At 38.9% G+C, this 23,248-nt stretch overlaps 1 protein-coding gene across 1 annotated transcript in view; it reads right to left on the bottom strand.

The window, feature by feature from the left end:
• The window catches only part of MYH15 (myosin heavy chain 15), a 123,208-nt gene that overhangs the window by 85,338 nt on the left and 14,622 nt on the right, over positions 1-23,248 (bottom strand). The window contains 5 exon segments of the mRNA XM_015594958.1: positions 4,530-4,648; positions 9,255-9,393; positions 10,638-10,741; positions 22,644-22,739; positions 22,830-22,893. Of these exon segments, the coding sequence (XP_015450444.1) occupies positions 4,530-4,648; positions 9,255-9,393; positions 10,638-10,741; positions 22,644-22,739; positions 22,830-22,893 (522 nt within the window).

Genomic DNA, 23,248 nt, shown 5'->3' on the forward strand with positions numbered 1-23,248 from the left:
GAAAGAGAAAGGAGGTGAGTTACCTTGGTGCTTCCTTACCTAACACTCCTGAGAGAGAAATCATGTTCCTATTACCGAAGAACCGAATATCCTTGCGGGGAGAGAGGGTGGCAATGTGTTCTAAAACCTTGCTATTCAAAGTGTAGTCCTAAGACCTGCAGCATCAGTACCACCTGGAAGTTTGTTAAAGATGTCAAGTCCAGTCCCAGACCTAGGAATCAGAATTTGCACTCTAATGCAATCCCCCGCTGACTCCTATGTACCAAAAAGTTTGAAAAGTACCGGTAGAGTAGGCAAGGCATCTGTTTTTTGTCCTACTGCTGTTGTTGCAGTTGCTAATGATTAGTGTAACCTTTCACGAGTGACCTAAACTCTGCAGTATCTTAACCTGAGTAACCATCTTGAAGATCCTTTCTAGCCTCAGCTTCCACCTTCTCAATTATATTAGTTCTTAGGGCTGCTTTCAACTCCCTATAGGGAGAACAGCAATTTAGTGCATCGTTTTGACTCAGTTTCCCCTGTAAAACTCAGGCTGCATTTTTCCCACTGGAGGTATGTTGCAAAGGCTCTAACATTATCTACTGGGGAGAGCTCCAACCTCTGTGCCTGGATGATACTGTGCAAATGCAGGTCCTATTTCCATGATGCAAAGGCACTGGTATAGTAGTAGGTTTCTGATGAACTCTAAGTAAGAATGAATTTCTGGACACGTTCCAAGCCTGGAAGCAGAATGTGCTCCAACCACTTTACATTTAAAATAGGCCTATCACATACATCCTTCAGCTGCCCAGGAGAGAACATGCAGCAGGAGCCAATTGGTGTCTGGCGGTGATTTAGTTCTGAGTCATCCACTCTGATCAGTTATCTTGAGTCATTTCCACAGTAATCCATACGCCGGATGGCATCACAGTTTTTTATTATCGGCGTCACCCGCACACCCGCACAAATAGAGCACCAAGAATGATTTTTATCCTCTGGAGCACCAAGGAAATCACTCTGTCTACAGCAGTCACTTTGAAACTTTAAAAAAGAACATGACTAACTTGCTCACCCCCTTTTAATTCTCTAAATACTCAAGAAGTGGGGGTGGGAGAAAAACTGGCCAGGGGTGGGAGTAGTGAAGAAATACAGGAAGAAAGCCTGACAGTGTAGGCAGAGGAAGAAATAGATGGTATGCTGTCTGCTGAATGAATTAATGAAAATAATAAACCAATATACAGCACATTAATTAATCATTTTCATTATATTCTGTCCAATGACAGGAATTAGACAGCTAAACCTACACTTCCACTTTTCAGGGGCTAAATGGACTCATTTCTTAGCTCTTTTTAAAATAATCTCACAGAAGACTTTGATTACTGGGGGGCAATAATGCATGATAGCAAGAACAAAAACAAAATAAATGGAGTCAGCCATGTTTTTAACCACTTTGATCCCTGACTTTCTCCTCTGTAAAATAAGAATATTAAGATATGCATATCTCAGTGTTGTTGGGACTCAGTGTGACTGAGGATGTAAATATATATAACACAACATTTGACACTTAGTATCCAATGTGTTAGTGCCCCCTTTCCTACGCCCTTTTCACTGTTATTGCCTCCTCATCCTCACTCCAGTATTACTAGCTATATTACTTTGAGCAGCTAACCTTCCGAAGGTTCACTATCTTTAACTATGAAATGAAAATAGAAATGAGATAAACTTTGCAAGCTTGCTGTTTGATTGATTGACAAAAACATCCGTACAAAGCGCTTTGCGCAACACCCGTAGTAAATACTCAATGGCTATTTATTATTATTTTATTATTCTTTTTAATTTAAAATAACTTATTTCTAAGAGGCACAGTCAGAACTCTCCTAGAATCATAAAACACTAGTCCTGAAGAACCTTAGTTCCTGATAATCATGTAGGCGAGTACCTTTGGAAACTGGGAAGACATTTTCTGATTGTCATAATGACTGAGTGTGCTACTGGCATTTAGCAAATGCAAAGCCTCCTAGGATGTGCAGGACACTCCCACACATGAAGAATTGTCCCATTTAGATTCCAATCACCCCTTCATTGAAACACACAGAGGAATTCGATCTCTTCATTAGGGTGCTCAGAGAGATGAAGATATTTAACTATCATCCCAAAGTTAGCATTAGAGCTAGAACTAAATTTTGTAGCTTGTTAACACTGCAAGAATTTTTGCCATCTTTTGCAATTGTCATCAACAGAGCATATACATACATCTCTATTCTTAGCGTGGCAATTGTCTCTATAAAGTCAGTAAAATTCCTAAGAAAAGAAAAGCCTTACAGTGTGCTTTCTTACTCTGTATTCAAGAGGAGGAGGAAGAGAGGGAGAGAGAGAAAGAGAGGGTGGGGGAAAGGAAGGATGGAGAGAGAGAGAGAGGGTGGAGGATGAGGATATTTTTCTTTTAATGTCTAATAATATATTTGCTTGCTTCACTGGTCCTATTATGGCATAGGCTGGTGTGGTAACTCAACGCCTGAGAACACAATATTAAAGAGGTGAAGGTTTGATTTCAGTCCTCCTAAGAGCTTATTAGTTTTCTACAGAAAGAGTCCTTATTCTACAATCATAGCATGCCATGCAGGCACGTTGTGGTGAATGTCTTATAAAGTAAGAAACTGCCAAATATCTCTAATCTTACTGCCAAGAAATAGTTCAGCTACTTGTCCTGCCGATCACGGTTCAAGTTCATCTCAATAGTTAACATTTATGAAGCACCTACTGCTTGCAGGGCACTGTGCTAAATGCCAAGGGTATTAAGATGAACTAGACACTGTCAACAGCCTCAGAGAACTCAGATTAGAACCAGGGAGGACAAAAATGTAAACAAATTGTTTCAGTATAGTTAGTACTATGGTAGAGGAAGAATTATTGATTTATAGAGTAAGTGAAAATAGTGATTTTGATTAGTTGTTGAAATATTTTAATCTTTTTCCATTTAGAAAAAAAGTGCAACTCGCTGCCAGTATTCATTTAACATCACGCCTAGGAATGCGTTTTCTAGGATTTGACATTTTCAGTGATCAAGAATTACTATATTTTGTAAATGGAAATACCATTACTAAAAACAGAATGTCATTTGTTTCCAAAGCTAACGATATACTAGAGTGATGTGAAAAAAATAATAAAAGCGAGATATTTCATGGCAAACTTTGGGGGGAAGGTTCGGACTGTAATCCATGAGTTACCTTGGGGTAAACACCGCAGCCACATGCACCTCCGGCAAGTATTCTCAGAGCAAATGGGAAATGGGTTAAATAATATAGTCACACCAGATGCCTTAATATACCAAAAAAAATAGAGTTTACTGCGGTCAAAATAATTCCATCACAAATTTGTACATTTATCTCTCGTTTTCAGATTTGGGATGTATATAGAGTAAAACAATCTAAGTGTCACCTGAATACTTCCCGTGTCCTTTGTAATGTTAATTATGTTCCCTAACCCTCAGTTTATTCAACTGGGAAAACTTTAAGTATCTCCGCCCTCTCTACCTGTGTATTGTTGTAAAAATGGAAGGAGATAACACCTGTAAATGTTTAATACATATTACATGTAATCATACCATTTCCTCTTTCCAGAAAGACTACATTTCTCAGGCCTTCTATAGATAATTTGACTAATACTCATCAATAGAATATTAGTAAAAGTGATATCATTCTAGCCCCAAGCAGTTAAGATGGGTATGCTTCCTCCACAAATTATCTTTCCCTTTGTGCAGCAACTTTGGAGGCCATGTGTTCCAGATGGCCTAACTACAAAGTGGAAAAAGGCTGTCCAATCTGTATTGGACTTGGTCAGAGTAAGAAATAAATGTTTTATTGTCACTGAGATTTTAGCATGCATGTGTTACTGCAGCATGCCTATCTCATACTAACTAATACACATCACAGATATAAAGTATTAGTTTGAAATGCCCTAGCATAATTAGACAGTCTCATTACTCAGCAGCCCTGGGAATATCTACTGTATTCTGGCAAAGTCTCAGAGGACTTGTTATTCTGTCATTAAAACATTCTCCTGGATGCTACATGATCTTTCACTTCAATGTCTGTTCTTAATTCCCTGCCCCTTCAAATACTAACTTCAGCATATGTTCTGAAATCCTTCCTCAACTGTGTCACCATGTGTCTGTTACTCTAAAAAGTCAATATTCCAAATAGATTTGAGATGCCAATTTGCAAATTTTACTCATGTCAGAAACCAATAGCCCCGAAAGCTTCTTAGCTGGACAACAAAGATGTTGATCACAACACGTAAAGGGCTTGCTTGCATCTGCAAAGAGATTTGTTGCCAGAGGGAAAACTGTCAAAATTGTATATTTCAGTCTAGAAACTCTTAACGTAAGAGCATTTACTGTGGTATACATCACAAGTGAAAACATTTGGAATATTCATCGCAGTAGCTCTTTTCTGCTTTTTTATAGAAGCTCTTGTTGCAGACATTGGAAATTGAAAAATATACAAGTACGATATGAATACAATTATTACAAAATCACATAATCACCTTACCTGTTCTACATTTTGAGCTCTAGTAACATACTCATTACCAATTTTGATTCTAGGATGGATCAAGCACTTCACTAACTCAGAGGAGTTAATGCCCATGAGGAAAGCAGTTTTTTCAGCACCTGGTCAGAAGAAAGGAAGGAAAAGGAGGGAAGGTGGGAGAAAAGAGGGGAGGAGGAAAAGAAAAAACACAGTTGAAATTTATTGCATTATAGCCAGACTACCCAGAGGAGAAAAGAATGGTATGTTTAAACCAATGTAGCAAGATAGATTGTAGTTTTGAAACAATTACCTGAATCTTAAATGTTTAAAAGACTATTTCTTAGAAATGCAAATCAAAACCACATAAAATGCCACTTCACACCCACTAACATGGCTATAATCAAAAAGAGAATAAGTGTTGGTGAAGATGTGGAGAAATTGGAACTTCATACATTGCTGGTTAGAATGTAACATAGCACAGCTGCCCTGGAAAAGTTTGGTAGCTACTCAAAAGTTAAACAGAGTTATTCTAGCCCCAGAAATCCTACCTCTAGGTATATATACAATTTAAATGAAAACATATGTTCACACAAAAAATTGTACACAAATGTTTCTAGCAGCATTATTCATAAGAGTCAAAAAGTGGGGGAAAAAAGTTCATTAACTGATGAATAGATAAACAAAATGTGGTATATAAATACAATAGAGTATTTTTCAGCCATAAAAATGAATGAAATATTGATGGATGCTAAAAAATGGATAGGACTTGAAAACATTATGCTACATGAAAGAAGTCAAACACAAAAGCCACATGTCACATGATTCCACTTATATGAACTCTCCAGAATAGGCATATCCAGAAAGGAAAAGTAGATTCGTGGTTGCCAGGGGCTAGAGAGAGAAGAAAATGGAGAGTAACTACTCAAGGGTACAGAGTTTCTTTTTGGAGTAATGAAATATTCTGGAATTAGATACTGGTGATGGTTATATAATGTATGAATACACTAAATCTCACTGAACTGTATACTTTAAATGGGTGAATTTTGTGGTATGTAAATTATAGCTTAATTTTAAAAAGAGGGTCCTTTCTAAAAAGAAATATTTATCTAAAGGACATGGACTATCTCATCTTTATTATTTGCTTATTTTTCCCTTCTACATATGTACCGATTCTTTCAATGAAACAGGGAATTGTAATTTGAAAATTCAAAACAACCACCCATTAACAGTCGCCAAGGACACTTGCCCAGTATCTACTGAAAATCTTTCCTTTTCCTGTAAAGTCTGTTTGTACCATAGTGCCCTCTGCTGCCCAAAAAGAATACTTGCAACCCACGTAATTGCACTTTTATAACAGTTCTTCCATTTTCTAAAGAAAGTAGAGAATAAGTGTTATTAGAAGGAAAAGTAAATATGCACATATCACATCAGTGTTAAAAAATGAAATAACACTTAGAAAAGCTATAAGCACATTTCAAATCGCAGATTTCTTCAGTTGTCAAATAAAAGAACATTTTACTCATCTGAAACCTTTCTGCAACACCTTAAATTATAAAGGAATCCTGAGGTATACTAATATATGTGATGTGGCTACTCTCTAAAATGTCCTACAGTAGAAAGAAATGCAGTCTTTCCTTCACTGCGTACAAAATTTCCTGAGTAATAACCACAAACAGGGAATAAAAAAAAACCAAAAAAAAAAAATTAGCTGTATGCCATTTGTGTTAACGATATCCATTTGCTTTTCATAAGCCTTTAAAATTTTCACAGACTTAAAAAGCTTGAAATGTCTGATTTGCTTGTTAACTAAAATCTATATTATACATATACATTTCTTCTAGCTACACACCTACTCTATGTCAGTAATAATGGCCTAGGTACTCAGTTGCTATGAAACCTTTCAAAATGCAAAGCTTGTTTGAGAAAATGGAAAAATCAAAAGTAGAGCAGACATGTTCATCTATGCTGAGATGTTCCTGCTAAGAGTGCCACATTTGGAGACAAAAGCCTGATTATTTCAAGTTGAGACTCCAGTGCATCAGAACCATAGACTCTTTGAATTAGAAGAGGCTTTAGAGACCATCTAACCCAACGTGAAGATATTTAAAAGGGAGAAATATAATATGCCTGATGGATCTGAGTGGAGATGACTAGTAACCAACATTGTGAAAAATGAACAATTCCACAATATCTGTCCAGGAACTAGAGAGGAGTTTGGTTCTCTAAGCTTTGAGAGTGGGAGCATTCAGGTGGACTTTAAAGGTAATAATAGCCTCAAATTCACACATCTTTTTTCCAGTGTTAGAAATAGTCCTTTGAGTCTAATTTATCCATGAAAAAAGGAAGCCTAAATTTTCTGTACAGTATCCCACCTTAAACTCTAGCAGAAATAGCATCCAACATTTCAGAATTATTTCTTACCCATTTCAGAGACAGTCAAGTATTAATAGGACTGTCATGCCTTGGATTTATCCCACAGGTATATATTATACACTTTTTTGGGGGGACAGAAAACAGTGGTTGTCATTTTCCAAAAAAAAATAAATTACTTCATTTGCAATAAAAGTTTAGTTTTACAACCAAGATGAAAATAATTTAAATCTGTGAATGTCCATCTGACATTTGGAAAATTCTACTGCAAACATAGCAGTGTCTGTAAACACATTTTTATCATGTGATTTGATGCAGTCCCAAAAGCGGCTTAATGAAATTCTCATCAATAAACATCATTCCCTCAGGACCTTATAAATAAACTCATGGCTTTAATTAGGTTGTATGATCTTACCTAGGAGGGGTAAGAAGTAATGAGAACAGGGGTTCCCAAATATTGGTGTGGATCAGAAAAGCCTGGAGAGTTAACACAGAAACAAAGGACAGCTTGCTTGCTGCAAGAGGTTAGGTCTGGGCTTATTTTTATCATATTCTCCAAGTGATTCTGATACACATAAAGGCTGGAGAACAAAGTCCTCTTTACTGTGGCCCTCAACCTTCGCTATACATTGCTTTTACAAATTGCTAGGTGACTCCAAACACTGGTGCCTGCACCCACCTCAAGGAGATCTTTTTTTTTGGTCTCGGTGAAACCTGGAATTGAGAATTTAAAAACTGCCCAGTTAATCCTGATATAAATCCAAGTTTTAAAAGTACTCTCTAGAGAAATGTAGCCACAGTTGATAAGTACACAAGAAGTCAAAAAGATGGAGAGAACAAATTCTGGCTTCACCTCAAAATAAATAAGGTCGAGAAAAATAAAAAACGATACTTTCCAACTTTTCAATTTTATCCCAATTCAGTCTCCTCTGTAAATAACCAGGTATAAAGAAAGGGTTAAAACTGTTTTTTCAATCTGCAGCCTGGCTAATCTGAAAGAGGGATTATGATAATAACACTTAATAGTCTTTTATAAAAGGGTGAAGTATGATTTCGGAGCTGTCACATTTCATTAATAGATTGAATGAAGTTTACTGAGCACTTGATATATGTAAGGCTTGGTGCTGGTAAGAAGATAAACAAGACAAAAATCTTCGGCATCAAAGAGTTTATAATCCATGAGAGTAAATAAAACAAGCAAAAATAGCAAGTCAGTCAGTAAAACAACTGCAGAGGAGACAAAGAAATTAAGTATTATGAAAGTTTGAAATAGGGAGAGACCTTCTTTGCAGTAGTGAAAAGTAGAAGTAATTCAAGTGTCCATCAATGGATAGAGGAATTAAATGCAATATATACATATAATGGAATATCATCTACACTTAAAAAGGAATAAAATTTTGACACAATGTGGATGAATCACATTTTGCTAAGTGAAATAAGCCAGATACAAAAGAACAAATATTATATGATTCCACTTACAGAAGGTACCTAGAATAGTCAAATTCAGAGACAGAAAGTAGAATAATGGTTACCAGGGGCTGGGGAAGGGGGAAATAGAGAGTTACTATTTAATAGGTACAGAGTTTCAGGTTGGGATGATGAAAAATTTCTGGAGATGAATAATGGTGATGGTTGCACAAAAATGTGAAGGTACATAACGCCACTAAACTAAAATGGCACTAAACTTGAAAATGGTTAAAATGGCAAATTTTATGTTATGTACACTTTAAAATTGAAAATATAAAACTAAAAAGTTGAAGGATTTATTTCAGTTGCCAAGACCTTTAATATAAATGAAATAATTATCACAACCATGCTTCCTTTTCATAATTGTGATTTTTCTATTTTAATCATCATTCTAGACAGATTGTTTACTGTAAAATGCCTCAAATCTTGTTGGTAATCAGGCAAAACTATAGATTTTAAAAATGTGAATTAAAAAAACGATGGGAATTGAAACCTTTGTTGAGGTCTCAGTCAAGTAAAAACTCTACCCTTGCAATTCCAAAGACCTTTGTTCACACCTCCACTGTCACTCAATACATTTTATGGTAATTTGTCTGCTCCTTTGTTTTTCTCAATAGTCTCTGTGCTGAAGGTAGGCTATGTCTTAGTATATCCGATATCACCCAAGTTTAGGAAATTTATTGGCATCTTCAATAATTAAGGATTGTTTCTTATTCTAAGATACAGGGATTCTACATCAGAATAGAGGTTGAGCAAATAATTTCAAGGAACAGTAATCAAGTGAGATTGCTGGTTAATTTCAGCATTCTCCAAAAACTAAGAGGGGACGTCAACTACAAGGAAAGGGGAGTAGGCTGAGGGTCAGGGATTTGAAGAGAGTATATGGTGTGTCTTCAGAGCAATTCTTACTTTCCGTGCCATCTGCTTCTGCGTGTTCTTCTCTGGGTTTCTGTTTAAATTTCATGTTTCCAAAGTGCATGATGGCTCCAATGAGTTTATAGGATCCATACTTCTCTTCAGGAAGAAAGCCCAAGATGTCCATGGCTTGCTGTAACAAGAACAGATGGCCCTGTGTCTTCATTTGCCTCATGGCTACAGTAAGCTTCTCATCTCTGCTGTGTGTCACACCTCCCTACACTCTGTGGGCTCCAGAAGGGAATGAGACAAATCATCATAGCCCCCGAGGTGTGACAGCTGTGTTCAAAGCAACGCAAATGGCCCTGCTGGCACTTGGTCACCCATGTTTACTTATCCCTTTAAAAGAGAATTAGGAAGACATCAGACTTGGCTTATTTAATTTCTAGTCGTTTTAGAACTTTCCTTGATGCCCTATGCCTCTTCTCTCACTTCTAGCAACTGATCGTGAACTGGCTATATGAAATAAATTATTTTGCTTTTCATGGTTATGGCAAAAAAATTGCTCCATATCTGATGGGTTGCTTATTTCTGGAATTCCATATGTTCTCCCAACTTTATTCCGGAGCAGATACATTTCAAAGACTAGTAAAAAGAACTGTTTAAGAAAAACCATGTCATCAAAGAACTGCATCCTAAGAAGCCACTGCACACAGTAAGATGTTCCTGGAATGGAAGGTGAAAATCAGTACAATCTTTCTAGTGGTGAATTTAGAATATGTATGAACAGACTATAAAAATCTTATAATCCTTATCTAGTAATTTCACTTTTAGGAATCTAGCATAAGGTGAATCTGATATACAGGAAAAGATTTACCTACAGATATTCACCACAGTAAAAAAAAAAAAAAAAAAAATGAACAAAAAAATTGAGTCTAACAATAGAATTGGCTAAATTACAGGACAAATGTCTGATAAAATATTAAGTATCCATGTAAATGTTTATGAAGAGTTTGTAATAACACTGAAAACGCTTATAACATTAAATGGAAAAGCAAACTCTATACACCAAGTAGTATATGCACTATGATTACGATCCATTCACTGAGAATAAAAAACACCGAAACTATATAACAGGAACATCAGATAAAAAAAAAAAAAAAAGACTGCAAAGATATATGTGTGTGTATACCAAAATAAAAACAGTGGTTGTCACTGAGTCGAAACACCTTCCTACTTTTCTTCATGTCCCAAAGTTACTGTACTGAATAAAGGAGTAAACTTTGGGCAGAGGCAACCCTGGGGTGCCTTTTACTTTCCTCCCCCAGGAGAAGGAAGTCATTTCTACAGGACCCTTCAGAAGAAGAGATCTAAGATGCTTCCTTGCCTTTCTTATTGTCATTACCAGACTTTGCTTTGATAACTAATAAGCCTTACATCTGTGGCCAGCAATTCTTCAGCATCATCCAAGCTCTCCACAGCAGCTACTCCATAAGAGCAAAAGTGAAAGTCAGAAGGATTTTCAGACACCAGCAGCATATCTGCAGTGGAAAAAACCACCAGTTAAACAACTTAAAGAAACCCATGAAGCTTTAAAAAATTGACTAATATTCACACTTTACTCTTACAGCTGACAGCATACTCGTAAACAAGCCAAAATAAAATCCATAGTCAATACTCAAATCTCCACAATCAATTTTGCCCTCTATTAACTTGTCAGTCATGTGTTAATGCCTTCCGAGAGAAGACCAGGCAGGCCAAATCTGAAAGCAGATTCAATTGCAGCAGCTTGAATTAGTGTGAAAGAAAACAGATAATGTGTGTTGGCAAAACTTTGAAAACAGAAATTTGGCCTAGATACGTGGTTGAGGGCGGGAGAATAAAAACCGTTTTGTAAAACTATAACAGGCCTGAGCTTCAAAGGCTAGGATGCAGGGAACATTAGTGATGTAATCCTGTCACATCGCAACCTCCCCATTAGGAGGCTGAGTAGGTATTTCAAGGGACCCATAAATTAGCTACTGTGTTCAGTACTGAACCTCTGACATGTCTAAGACTCTCAACATGATTCACTTAGTCAGGAGACAAGAAACAGGCCAAAGCCAAGGCAGGGTGTCAGGAGCACGTTAGCAACTACTTGGCCAAATCACACTAACCTCTTAATTCCTAACAGTCTCTCCTAAGGAAGTTCCTTTGAGCTGATCTGATTTTCCTATTTATCACTCAGTGAAGCAAAGCTCTGTTATCCTTAACTCCAAATCTCAGAAACAAATTGGGCTACTCTGCAAATGTTCATAGCTTCCCTATTTGGAAACAACCCAACAGTCCATCAATAGTTAACAAATGGTTGTATATCCACACAATGGATTATTACTCAAAAACAGTGGTGCTGAGTGAAATAAGCCAGACCAAAAAAACAAAGTGTATACTGTATGAAACCATCTAATAAGATTCTAGAAAAAAAATTTTTCCTTTTATTTTTGTAGAAGCTAAAAGGAAATTTATTCATTGAAATCTCAGAAGACCTTGGGCATGTGTATGAACCTTGTTAGAGGTTCTTCAAAATGTTTTTTCCCCATAGGAATTTCTCCAAACATTAAAATTTATAGTTTTTACTATATATACAGCCTAAACCATAACAGTCTATGATATCTATGATTGTCATTTTGTTACTGTGTAAAATCTTAAAAAATAGTTGTGCAATAGAACCAAAAAAAACCAGTAACAAGTAAATTTCATCATAAAACATTCATATAATTTGATCCTTCTCCAAACCAAGTGGAGATATAGAAGAGTCAGTTAGCTATAGTCTAGAATAGTGGAGAGAAGTCTGCATTTGACCAAATTTTGGAAGCCAAAAGATAGAAATCGTCCTTGAAGCCATCAATCTAGATGATCTATTACCACAAAATAGATTCAAGCACTAAGCCCCAGGACAGTCTAAAGTGCTGGGCTAGGTGAAAAAGAGGAAACCACCCACAAAGAAATGCCCAGAGATTTAGGAGAGAAACTACAAAGAAAGGTATACTAGAAGACAAGGGGAAGGGATTTTCAAGGGAGAGGAACGAACCAGTATGGTTAAATACCGTTGCACTCTAAGTCAAGAACATTCCTATGTAGTTTTCTGCAAGGTTCATCCGTGGCTTTACTGACTCCTCTTAAATCTGTATTTTATGAGCTCCAGATCTAGGTCTCCAACTTCTCATTAAAAATTTCAATGCAGATAGCCATGGTAGCTCAAGAGGTTATTTATTTCAGTGATTGTCACCACTCTACCCAGCTAGACACCTGGGTGCCATGACATCCTGTCCCTTCGCCTCTTTTATAGTTCAAAAGATATTTCCATGTCTTCTGAGTCAAAACATGTATTTAATCTTTTTTCTATACCATAGGTAGAGAAAAATGCTATGAGAGGAGGTCAGGATACAAAAATGACAGCCCTTTACCGCAAGGAGGCTAGAGGAACCACACACCTGAGCAGTGCAGGAAATGCTGCTGTGTGTTTTTAGGGTGGGGGCATCTTTCATTTTAGCTGTTTTGGTCAAAAAAACAACAAAAAAAACCCCACTACTTCCCAAGATGACTTTTCCAAGAATTACCTTTCATTCTAAATTGTGACCTTTATATACTTTTTATTTTATTCTCATGTTTATGTCATTTTTTTTCCATCCTCATCATAACAATTGAAGGTATTGTAGTTGACATTATTTTCTTTATGTTAAATATAGGAAAATAGACTAGAAAGACTATTTGCCCAGAATCAGTTAATGATAAATTGAATTTAAAACAGTCTCTAGTATTTGTTAGACTATGCCACCCATCTATTCAAACCTGTGTGTGTGACTCTGAAGGGATTTCATTTCCTCCTTTGACAGAGACAGGAGGGTTTTGCTTTCATGCAAGCAGGCTCACTTGGGTAAGTGCTGAGGGAGAAAGAGCATGAAGGGAGGGTAGAAAACAGCATGAGGCGTAGGTCTGCAGGGCCAGGAAAAAGGAGTCACATTTCAGGAGGGAGCTGGTAGTGTTACTGAGCAAGGGCTCACTGCCCGACATGCACAGGAGCCAATACTATGACACCAGTTTTTGAGAAAAGCTTTATTTGCAAGTCGACTGGTGAGAAGACAGGAGGCAAGGCTCAAATCTGTCTTACTGATCCTGGGGTAGAAGTTTAAGGGTTCACAAGTGTTACTTCTGAGTGGTGTAAACTTTGTTTCCAGGTCTTGTTAAACCAGATAGGACCAGTTTGTGCTGCTCTATGGTTATAAATCCCTTTTTGTTCAGTTCTCATTCTTGAGGAATGCAGGACGACCACTCTAGTTACTTTCTGCTGATAAGGAGACAAAGTCAGTCCGGAAAAATGCAAGGCAGCATAAGAAAGTAGAATACTAGAACTATACAAGCAAATATAACCAGAAAAGTAAAACACTTATTTAAACCAAAACAATAGCAACTATAATAAGAATTAAGGTGTATACAGGCCTGGTCCAGACTCTTGGGCAGAAGCAGTCTACTTTCGAGATGTCTACATCTTCTCTTCCTGGCCAGGCCAAGTCTCAGCTGTCCTGCTTCTTCTAAAAATTTAAGATCATTCAAGGCTTCACAAGTGTAACTAGGAGCCAAAAAGTCAATATTGTGTTTCCAGGACCATTTAGTATGAGGACAGTTGGGCCCTCCTCCTTCTTCCTGTCCATAAAGAGTGTGTCCCTATTTGGGAACTGTAAAGAGAACAAGGCTTGGAGGGTGGTCCTGGCTAGACATGGGTAACCAGAAGGATCTCTTAGTGTCCAAGCCATTTAGGTTGCCAAGTCTTGAAGAAGACTCAATCTCCTGGGCTTACACAAAGCAAGGGGACAGCTATCTGCAGGAGACATTAACCAGCATACCTATGTATGGTTGATAAAGTAGCACCTAGAGACTATGTACATTTTATGGTATTTAATTCTTTTACAATATAATTTTCAAAGTTACAATACATAGCCTTAACAAAGGGTCTTTCATATAACATTTCATAGAGGCTCAATTGGAACCTGCCTCTAGGGGCTATTCTTACCCTAAGCAGAGCAACTTGTAAGACCCTATTTGATGTGAACATCTGTACTTTGCTTCTTTTGTACCACAAGTTTCACACCTTGACATGGCCAGTTTCTGCTTGGAGTCTACTAGAGAATTTATCTAAGGCTCTTCTCTCACCTTTGTATCATTCATCATTTCTTTCTTTGGGAAATACTTTCCTTCTTTTACATACACTTCATCCATCATTTCCTCCTCTTTTATGTTCTGACCAATAAGCATCTCCCTGTTTTATCTCCAAGTTATATTTCTTCTCTTCCTTCACCTTCACTTACTCTTCCTTTACCTCTGGTTCATCACTTTCTCTTCTTTTACCACCAAACTATTATCCATATTCTGCTTTGCCTCCAATGTACCCATTTCTATTCCTTTACCTCAGGCCTATCCTCTGCCTCCTCTGCTTTACCCACTGGCCATCCAGCATACTTTCTTCCATTTCCGACCAGTCCATAACTTCTTGCTTCGCAACTGTTAGATCCACTTACATTCCTTCTGCCTTTCGTCCACTTCCATCTTCTCTAGCCCCTATCTTCTCTATTCTTTTCAGTCCATTCCCCACCTCTCCACTGTTGGCTTCCTCTGTCTCTGCTACGCCACTGTCTCCCTCCCTACCCTACTAGACACTTAGCCATGCCCTCTTAGCTCCACTCTGGAGACCACCTGATGTCTTTTCATTTTCAGCAGCAAAATTTATCAACTTATGACCCCTGGCCTCCACTGCCACTCCTTCCTTTAACATGGCTGGTCACTGACAACAGGAATGAATTATGGGCCAGAATACCAACAGCGGCCTGAGTGTGGGGCCAAAAAGTCACAAGCAGTCAACAAGGGCCTGGTGGGTTTGATTTCCTTCCTGACTGATGTTAATAGACCTTTCTTTCTATATGGCTACATGGGCATGCACGACATAAAAGGCATACTTAGCATCAATATAGTTACCTTTTGTTTCTTTTTAGCTCCAAAGTGTAGGGCTCTTATGTTAGCTATGGACCTGCTTTCTGGACAGACCTATCTGGAGAGCTCTGCTTCTAGGACTTTCTAATGAGTTATTACTGCATACCTGGCCTTTCAGAATTCCTGGTCCATGAAGCAGCTTCCATCCATAAACACTTCTGTGTCTGGATTTTCTAAGGCTTACAGTCAGGTCAGGTTGAATAGACTTAATGATTTATATACAGTCGTGGATAAGTTTTCCTGTCGTACTGGGGAGCAGAGTGGCCAGGTTTAGAGTGGGTACTGCCTTTCAGTTATCAAGTGATATGATGTGGTATTTGCCCAGCCTCCCCGAAGTAATCAATATCTATTTGTTCAAGTAGATATAGCACACAGTATGGAGGGAACATGGAGGTAGGCTGGCCCAGGGTAAATTTTTCAACCTCCTGTAAAAGGTCACAGGTTGCAGCCCAGCTTGCAGGCAAACTGGCCACCCTTGAGTTATAAGATCCAACTCTTTGGAAAAGTAAGCTATTGGTCTTCAGAAGCACCTAAATTTTGAGTTAGTACTCCAAGACTCAACCTGTCTTTCATGTCTAAAAAGATCAAAATGCTTTTTTGGTGTCCTTTAAGAGCCTCATATAGAGGTATGGCCATGAGTCTAAAATTAGGAATCCAGCCATTCCTAGGGATCCCCATAATTGCCTTCTGGTGGTGGGTAAGGCCACACTAGCTAATGCTCCCCTTCGATCTGGCAATAAGTTTTTGTCCTTTTGATAATTCAAACAATAGATATTTTATTATTGATTAGTTAAGAAATTTACACATTTCCCTTGGAGTCTTTATATCCCCAGTCTGCCAGAAAATTTAAAATGAGGGTTGTATTGTGGTCTGAAGCTTCCTTTGTTTTACTAGAAATTCATGTCATTCACACATTAGAGTAAGACTCTCTCATTTAATTGGCGATCCCTTAAGTCTTTATTCTGACAGCTAATAGAATCTAGAAGAGCTCTTAGGTCCTGTCATTTCTGGTGGCTACCAACCAGTTATGTCATCTGGCAAGTTGATTTATGGGAAGTTCCTTCCCCTACCCTTCAAGGGGATTAGGACATTCTTATCTCCAATGACCCTGTTGCTTATAATGTGTACATTGTGATGGAGGGGTATCTTACCCATAGTTGTTTTCTTCCAGCAAGTGCCTTTCTGAGCCTTGATTGATTGCTGTTAAGTGCTTCTGTGAACAGTGCAGCTTGCTATCTCATGTCACATTTACGCCTCAAACACCCTTTCAAGGAAGGTGTATGGGTGCTTCTTGGGTCCTTGTTTTGGGCTCCTTCAGGCCTCGCATAATGGTTTCTGCTGGGAGTGGGGCTGGCTTGCCACAGGTGGATCCCATGCGCTGCTGTGGGCATCCATATGCACTTGGGTGTTGCTGTGGCCTGGGCTAAGCCCCAGGCTGGCTTTGAAGACACCAAAGCCGCAGTAGGAGCCCAGGGCAGGGGCTGAGGTGGGGGGCTCCCAACCCTGGTGCTGTCTGGGCCTGCTGCTTACTGCTGATGGGTTTTCCACAGCATCTTCCTCAGAGTTCTCCCTTCAGTATTTGCAACAGCTATGGAGTAAAGTGCAGCACCTGGAACAAAGCTCACACCTCAGCATTCTCTGTTCCTTCACTAACACCAAACCCCTCCTTGGCAGAAGCTTTCAAAATGCACAGGCGTAGAGATTCTCCATCTTTTTTAGCATCATCTCAATAGGATGGAGCCCACATATGCAAATCTCCTAGGCTGACTTTGGTCATCTAGATCTTCAGGAATTTAACCCCTGGGATGAATTGAATACCCTGGGGATACTGTTCCTTTCTGACTGGCAAGGAAGGGTCCAGGGTTGGAACTGTGGCCCTAGAGGGATTGTTGATAGAAACCAGGTCATTACTGGTAAGAACTCCCACTTTCTATGGAGGGGGAATGATAGGAGGAGCCAGATGTATAAATGGAGATCATCATTGTTTAGCTCTGACTTGAGCAAGACAGGCTTTTTATTTCATTTGAAGGGTCTTCCTTCAGAACCTTAATTTTAGTGTAAGGACCCATTTTCGGGTCATTTTGCCCCTCACTCCAACTGATATTGGGGCCCATCGGTGTTACAAAAGAAAACCATTTTGCTAAATATTGACCAATTTTGAAGAATACATCCCAAAAAGACTGTAGTCAGGTATACCATTCATCATTTTACATGGTTATAAATCTGATTATAATACAATTGATAAAGAAATTTGCCCTTTTCTGTAACGTTACAGTAATATTTAACATTTTAAGAAAACTAGATTTGACAAAGCTCTCATGTAATATCCTAAATAATTTAAATTTTTCTTTTATTAGAAGAGAGAGAACAAATCTTTGGGGACATTCTAGGGCTCACTGAAATAACCGAAAGCCATTTCTAAGTTAAGAAAAAGTCTCATTTTAAAACCTGAACCCTGGGAAGTTTGTCAAACATACTTGAACAAAATGATCATGTATCATTATGCTTCATTTACCCAAAGTGACAATAAAAGATAGGTCACCTATTGTTAGTAATACTTTAGGTCTTAGGTTAAGATGACCAGGTTAACAACTTCCCACTTTCAAGCCAGTTAATGTGGGGGTCCGGTACCTTTAGTACAAAACAAACCCCCACACAAAACAAGACCGACACACATATTAATGCAGTAGATTGAGTGTTCTTCCAGACAAAGAAATCCAAGACTCTGGGGCTCCAAACCAAGGTTTGGGACTCAAACCAGACTTTTGAGGATCTCAGCTATTGTTATCTTTCCTTCACTTGTCTCTCTAGAGTGAGACTCAAACCCATGATCCTAGCCTTAGGGTTTTAATCCAAGTCTCTGGGGGTGGAATTCAAACCCACAATACTCAAGAAAATTTTCAGACAATTTTGGCACAGATACATTTTAACAAGGTCACTCACCCAAAAGACATCTGATCCAGGAGCTATTTCTTTTCTCAAAAGTGAAAGTAGCACAGAGGAGCCTAGAGCACTGTCGTATGGTGGGGAAGCAGAAACTCAGCAGCAAGCCTCTAGACAAACCGGTTTAGGGGACCACACTTAGCTGGGGCTACAGTGCCTCAGGCAGGCAGTCACAGGACTGCAAAATCTCTTCATAGTTACCAAATTGTTACCTAGCAAGGACTCGCTGTCCAACATGCACAGAAACCAATAATACTATACACCGAGTTTCAAGAATAGTAAGGCGCTTTATTTGTGAGTCAGCTAGCAAGAAGACAGGAGGCAAGAGACTCAAATCTGTTTCACTGATCCAGGGTTCAGGGCGGGATTTTAAGGGGCAGCATTTTAAGTGTTCGCAAGTGTTACCCCTGAGTGGGGTTTCACGTGTTACCTGTGAGTGGTTCATGATTAATCGTGAGTAGTGTTTCACAAGTGTTACTCGTGGGTGATGTAAACTTTGTTTCCAGTATTGAATTAGTTTGAGCTGGTCTATGGTTACAGTAGCAAGGTGCAATGGTGGGCTCAAAGCTATTTTGGCACTTTTCCCTCAGCACCTCCCTGACGACTCCAGATGTATCCATTCTAGAAGTCATTACCCACACCTGATGAACTTTTTTTTCTATTTCTTTACAACCAGAAATATGGCTACTGTACTGGGCTAAGCATTTGCTGGAGCAGCCACACTCAGTAGGAAGCAGTAGCTCTAAAGAAACTCTAGAAGGCCTTTAGCTTGAAATATTGTCCCCACTGAGGCTTATAAAATGTTATTTTCAAGGAGCAATGAATTCTAATTGGGTCGAGGATTGAAGTTATTGAGGTTATCTCAAAGGAGTATTGTGTAAACAGGAATTCTTTTATTTAATTAATTTCATTTCTACCAAGAGAAATGACCCCGAGAGAATGGGGGGGGGGGTGGAGATCACGAATTCATTTTAATGAGACACTATGAGGATCAGACTGTCTAGGCCAATAGGGGCCCACACGGAAGATTGGCGACGGGACCATGAGTACACGGAGGATAAGGGGATCTTATCAGAAGGGGTGCAGGTGGATAGCAAAGAAAGGAGGGATGAGAGGACACTAAAGGTAAAACTCAATTGCTTCACAATTTCAAAAAGTTCAGGTGTCGACCTCTGCACGGGTTCATTTCTAGTAGGGGACGCAAAGAGCTCATTAAGAATATTTAATCACACAAGACTTTATGTCATTCTGACATTAAATTTTACTTTCTACGTGGCTGAATGTTCAAAACTCAGCTGTGTTCACTGAAAAGGAGCGAAGCTGACACTGGGCCAAAAAGTTTAGGATCACAAATAAAGTTCCATAGCTAGTGCCTCTATACTACATCGCCCATCATTACCTGTTTCTCAGATGTGCTGAGAGGTAGGACACTACCCAACTCCAGAGAATCATTTCCATAGTCTACAGTTTGAATAGCATTCTCTAGAGTTGAGCAACATACAAGTTGCACAACTATACACACATCTTGTGCCCCCTAATGACCAGTGAGGAGAAAGGGAGCAAAGATAGACTAATTCAAGAGAGACCTAATGCGTAAAGGGGGTGCAGCTGAATATGCTCCAAAATAGGAGCTCCAGATGCTGGCAATTTCTTTCACCAGAGCATTTAGGCCACCAGTAGACAGACTCAGCAGCACCTTGGCACCACAGGTTGCCAACAACACAGGGCACTAGGCAAAGTGTCAAGGATTCCAAGGACATGCTTTCTGACCTCTCCTCCTAAAGTTTATATACCAATTGAATTGCACGAATGGGTTTGATAAATAGAAAGAAAAAAGTCAGAGAAAAGAAAAAGATATATGCAGGACCAAGCTATACAGATGGAACTAAGAACTAAAGGATTTCTAGGAGCCATATCTGAGGGGACTGAGGAAGTGAGTTTAGCCATGCCTGGAACAGAGGTCAGCCTTAACTAAAGGAAAGAAGAAAAGGGATATTCCAAGCCATGCAGAACAGATGGGAGCTGACTCTGGGATAACACATGACCCCATTTCCGTAGCTCCTTCAGTGGGTGGTCAGCTTCCGTATTGTGATTTTCCATACCCAATTCTTTTGTAGTACACAAATGCTCATATTATACGATATATGGACATAATCCTCATATTGTTAAGTCGTGCCCTCTTGTATCAATCCTCAGGACACTCTGAAACTTTTTTTTGGCAAATATGAATAGAAAGAATTCCAAATTTTAAAATGTCCCAAAGAATGACAATTCGTGTCGAAACAGGTGAACTAACAATCTCTAATTTGGACCAGCAGATGTCAGTCTTTGTGCAGCAATCAATCTAGCAGCCTCTAAAGACTTAACAAGACAAATGAATTCAGGGTTAGTATGAATTTTCCACAGCAGCCCACAGTCTTCAGATGATTTTATTAGTACACAGAGATGCTTCAAAAAATCTTGCAGTCACTACTGGTACACACATTGAACCCTATTTGTCGAATGTCCTGCACTGCATATAAATTTGTGTCAAGAATATTAGATCTAGCAGGGCTAATCAAAGGAAGACCAAAAACAATTCTGTTCCAGGTTTAGGTGGAAAGAAGGTGGGAGAGAGAAAAGCTGCTGGTTTCATACTATCAATTACACCTGTGGTGAAAATAATTGTCTAGTTTGCAGAGCTTTCTCCATCTGGTGAAGGCATATTGGAGTTCATGACCACATAGTCAAACACACTGCCATATTTGTGCCATACTTAATATGACCTTAATGGGCTGGGGGAATTGTTCCCCATTAATTTGTTCACCTGGATCTTCTATATCATCCCACATTCACTCCTGTGGGAGCACTGCTGTCCTCAATGGCTTACCTCATATGCAATATCTTGGGAATCCAATCAGCTTGTCATTCTCCCCTTCCAATGACTCCCCATATCACTTAAAATAAAATGTAAATGCTCTGCCATAGCCTGTGAGGTGTCGTGTGGCCCAGCCCCTGCCTATCTCCCATTACTATTACCCTATCCACTCCACCACCCACAATGGCCACTTTGCTATTCCAAGAATAAACCATATGTATTCTGGGTCTTTGCACTCACTGTTCACTCTTCCTGGAACTTTATTCTTAGAAATTTTTGCCTACTTGCTCCCTCACTCATTCAAGTGTCTGCAAAAATATTGCCTTCTCACAGAGATTGTGCCTGACCATTCTAAAATATAACCACCCACTATCCAGCAAACACGAGTTCACTCTATCCCTTCACTCTGCTTTTTCTCTGTAGTCTTATGTTCTCTGAAATTATGTATATTTCTTTATTTACTTGTTTGTAACCTGTCCCCCATACTAGAATGTAAGTTCACAAGGGCAGGGATCTGTCTTGCTTACCTCTCTCCCCCATGCTTAAAAAAGAGTCCCTGGTGCACCCACATCAGTCTCACAATAAATATTTGTTGAATGAATACATAAAGTTCATTCTTTTATTCCACAGTTGCTTTTCTATTTCTCCCATGGCACTACCTTTATCCTAGTCAAATTTCAAAACTTGGGAGTATTTTTGACTCATCACTTTCTCTCATGCCTACATTCAGTCATTGCAAAGATCTTTCTATTCTTCCAAGAATCCACCTCCATTACCCCGCACCCCATTCCCATAGACACTACCTTTGACAGCTGTTTTGTCATCTCATCCCAGGACTATCATAATTACTTTCCTCTGGTATTTCTGCCTCCAGTTCTCCCTGCCCGTTACCATACCAGCATAACGGTCATTGCCTTCAACAAATCATGACCTCATACTACCCCATCCCACCCCGACAACACACAGATCCCCCAACAACCTGAGTTCAGAAACCATCAGAATAAAATTTCCACTATTCTTCTATGCAAATCTTTTCCCCTAGTTAGCCTAGTCACTCTGTTTCCTGGTTTTACCTTGCCATATCCCTGACATTGTGTACACTGTTCCTCCTACCAGAAACACCCTTCACTCATTACTCTGATTAACTCTCTGTCCTGTTCTTCATACTTCAACCCAAACCTTCCCTTCTTTATAAAACTCTAATGACCACTACACACCATAATACTGTCTCTCACCTCTGCCCTCTTGTCTATATCACTCATGTGGTTCTAATTATTTAAGGCCTTAACTTATCTAATGCTTTTTCACACACACATGCACACATACACGCACACACACATACGCACACACATATTCATTTAACTTTGCTGGGCATCCTACCCACCGCCAAACACTACCAAATTGAAAAAAAAAAAAAAAAGTGTTATCACTTACTCTCTTCCCATTTAAAATTACAGATCATAGATTCTATAATTGGTTCAAGTCCCTACATTTCAGAATGAATAAATTGAGTTCTAAAGAGACTAAGAGACGTATTAAACAGCATTTTGCCAGGCCTTATAATCTGACTTATGTCTCCTGTTTTAGAATGACCCTCAGTTCCAAAATAATACATTTACCATGAAGTTCTTTTTTTCCAGACAGAATTTGATAGAATATGTGGTAGTTCCTCTCTCCAGGCTGCTGGGAAATCACTCGGGACTTTTCAAGCAAATCTGCATGATGTGAAATTGATAAAGATACATACGTAAGTGTTCTTGCAAAACTTTAAAAAAAAAAAATCAGACACTAGGATGGTCACTTACAGATGTTGATGTCTGCAGATGACAGCTTGCCTCTGGCACAAAAGTGCATCCTGATGAATTTGCCCTAGGTGGACACAGAACACAGTCTCCTATTGAAACATCCCAAACAGTTGCATTGACTTCATTACACACTCACAAAGTGACTACTCTCCTAAAAGATTTTTTTCTTGACGTAACATGGGTCTGAGATAGCATGAGTCAATGTTGGGAGGCAGCCAGAACAATCATTAGGATTAGCAGTGGTCTTGGATTCTAGTCTCAGACCTGCTGATCGCTAACTGCGTGTTCTTGTGTGCATTATTAAATGTCTCTGGACCTTGGCGCTATTATCTAAAAATGAGAAAAATAGTATCTGCTTAGCGTATTCCTTCGTTTATTCAAAAAATGTTCATTGAGCATCTACTATGATCCAGGAAACT

Source organism: Pteropus alecto, unplaced genomic scaffold, assembly GCF_000325575.1.
Source record: "Pteropus alecto unplaced genomic scaffold, ASM32557v1 scaffold270, whole genome shotgun sequence".
Lineage (NCBI taxonomy): Eukaryota > Metazoa > Chordata > Mammalia > Chiroptera > Pteropodidae > Pteropus > Pteropus alecto.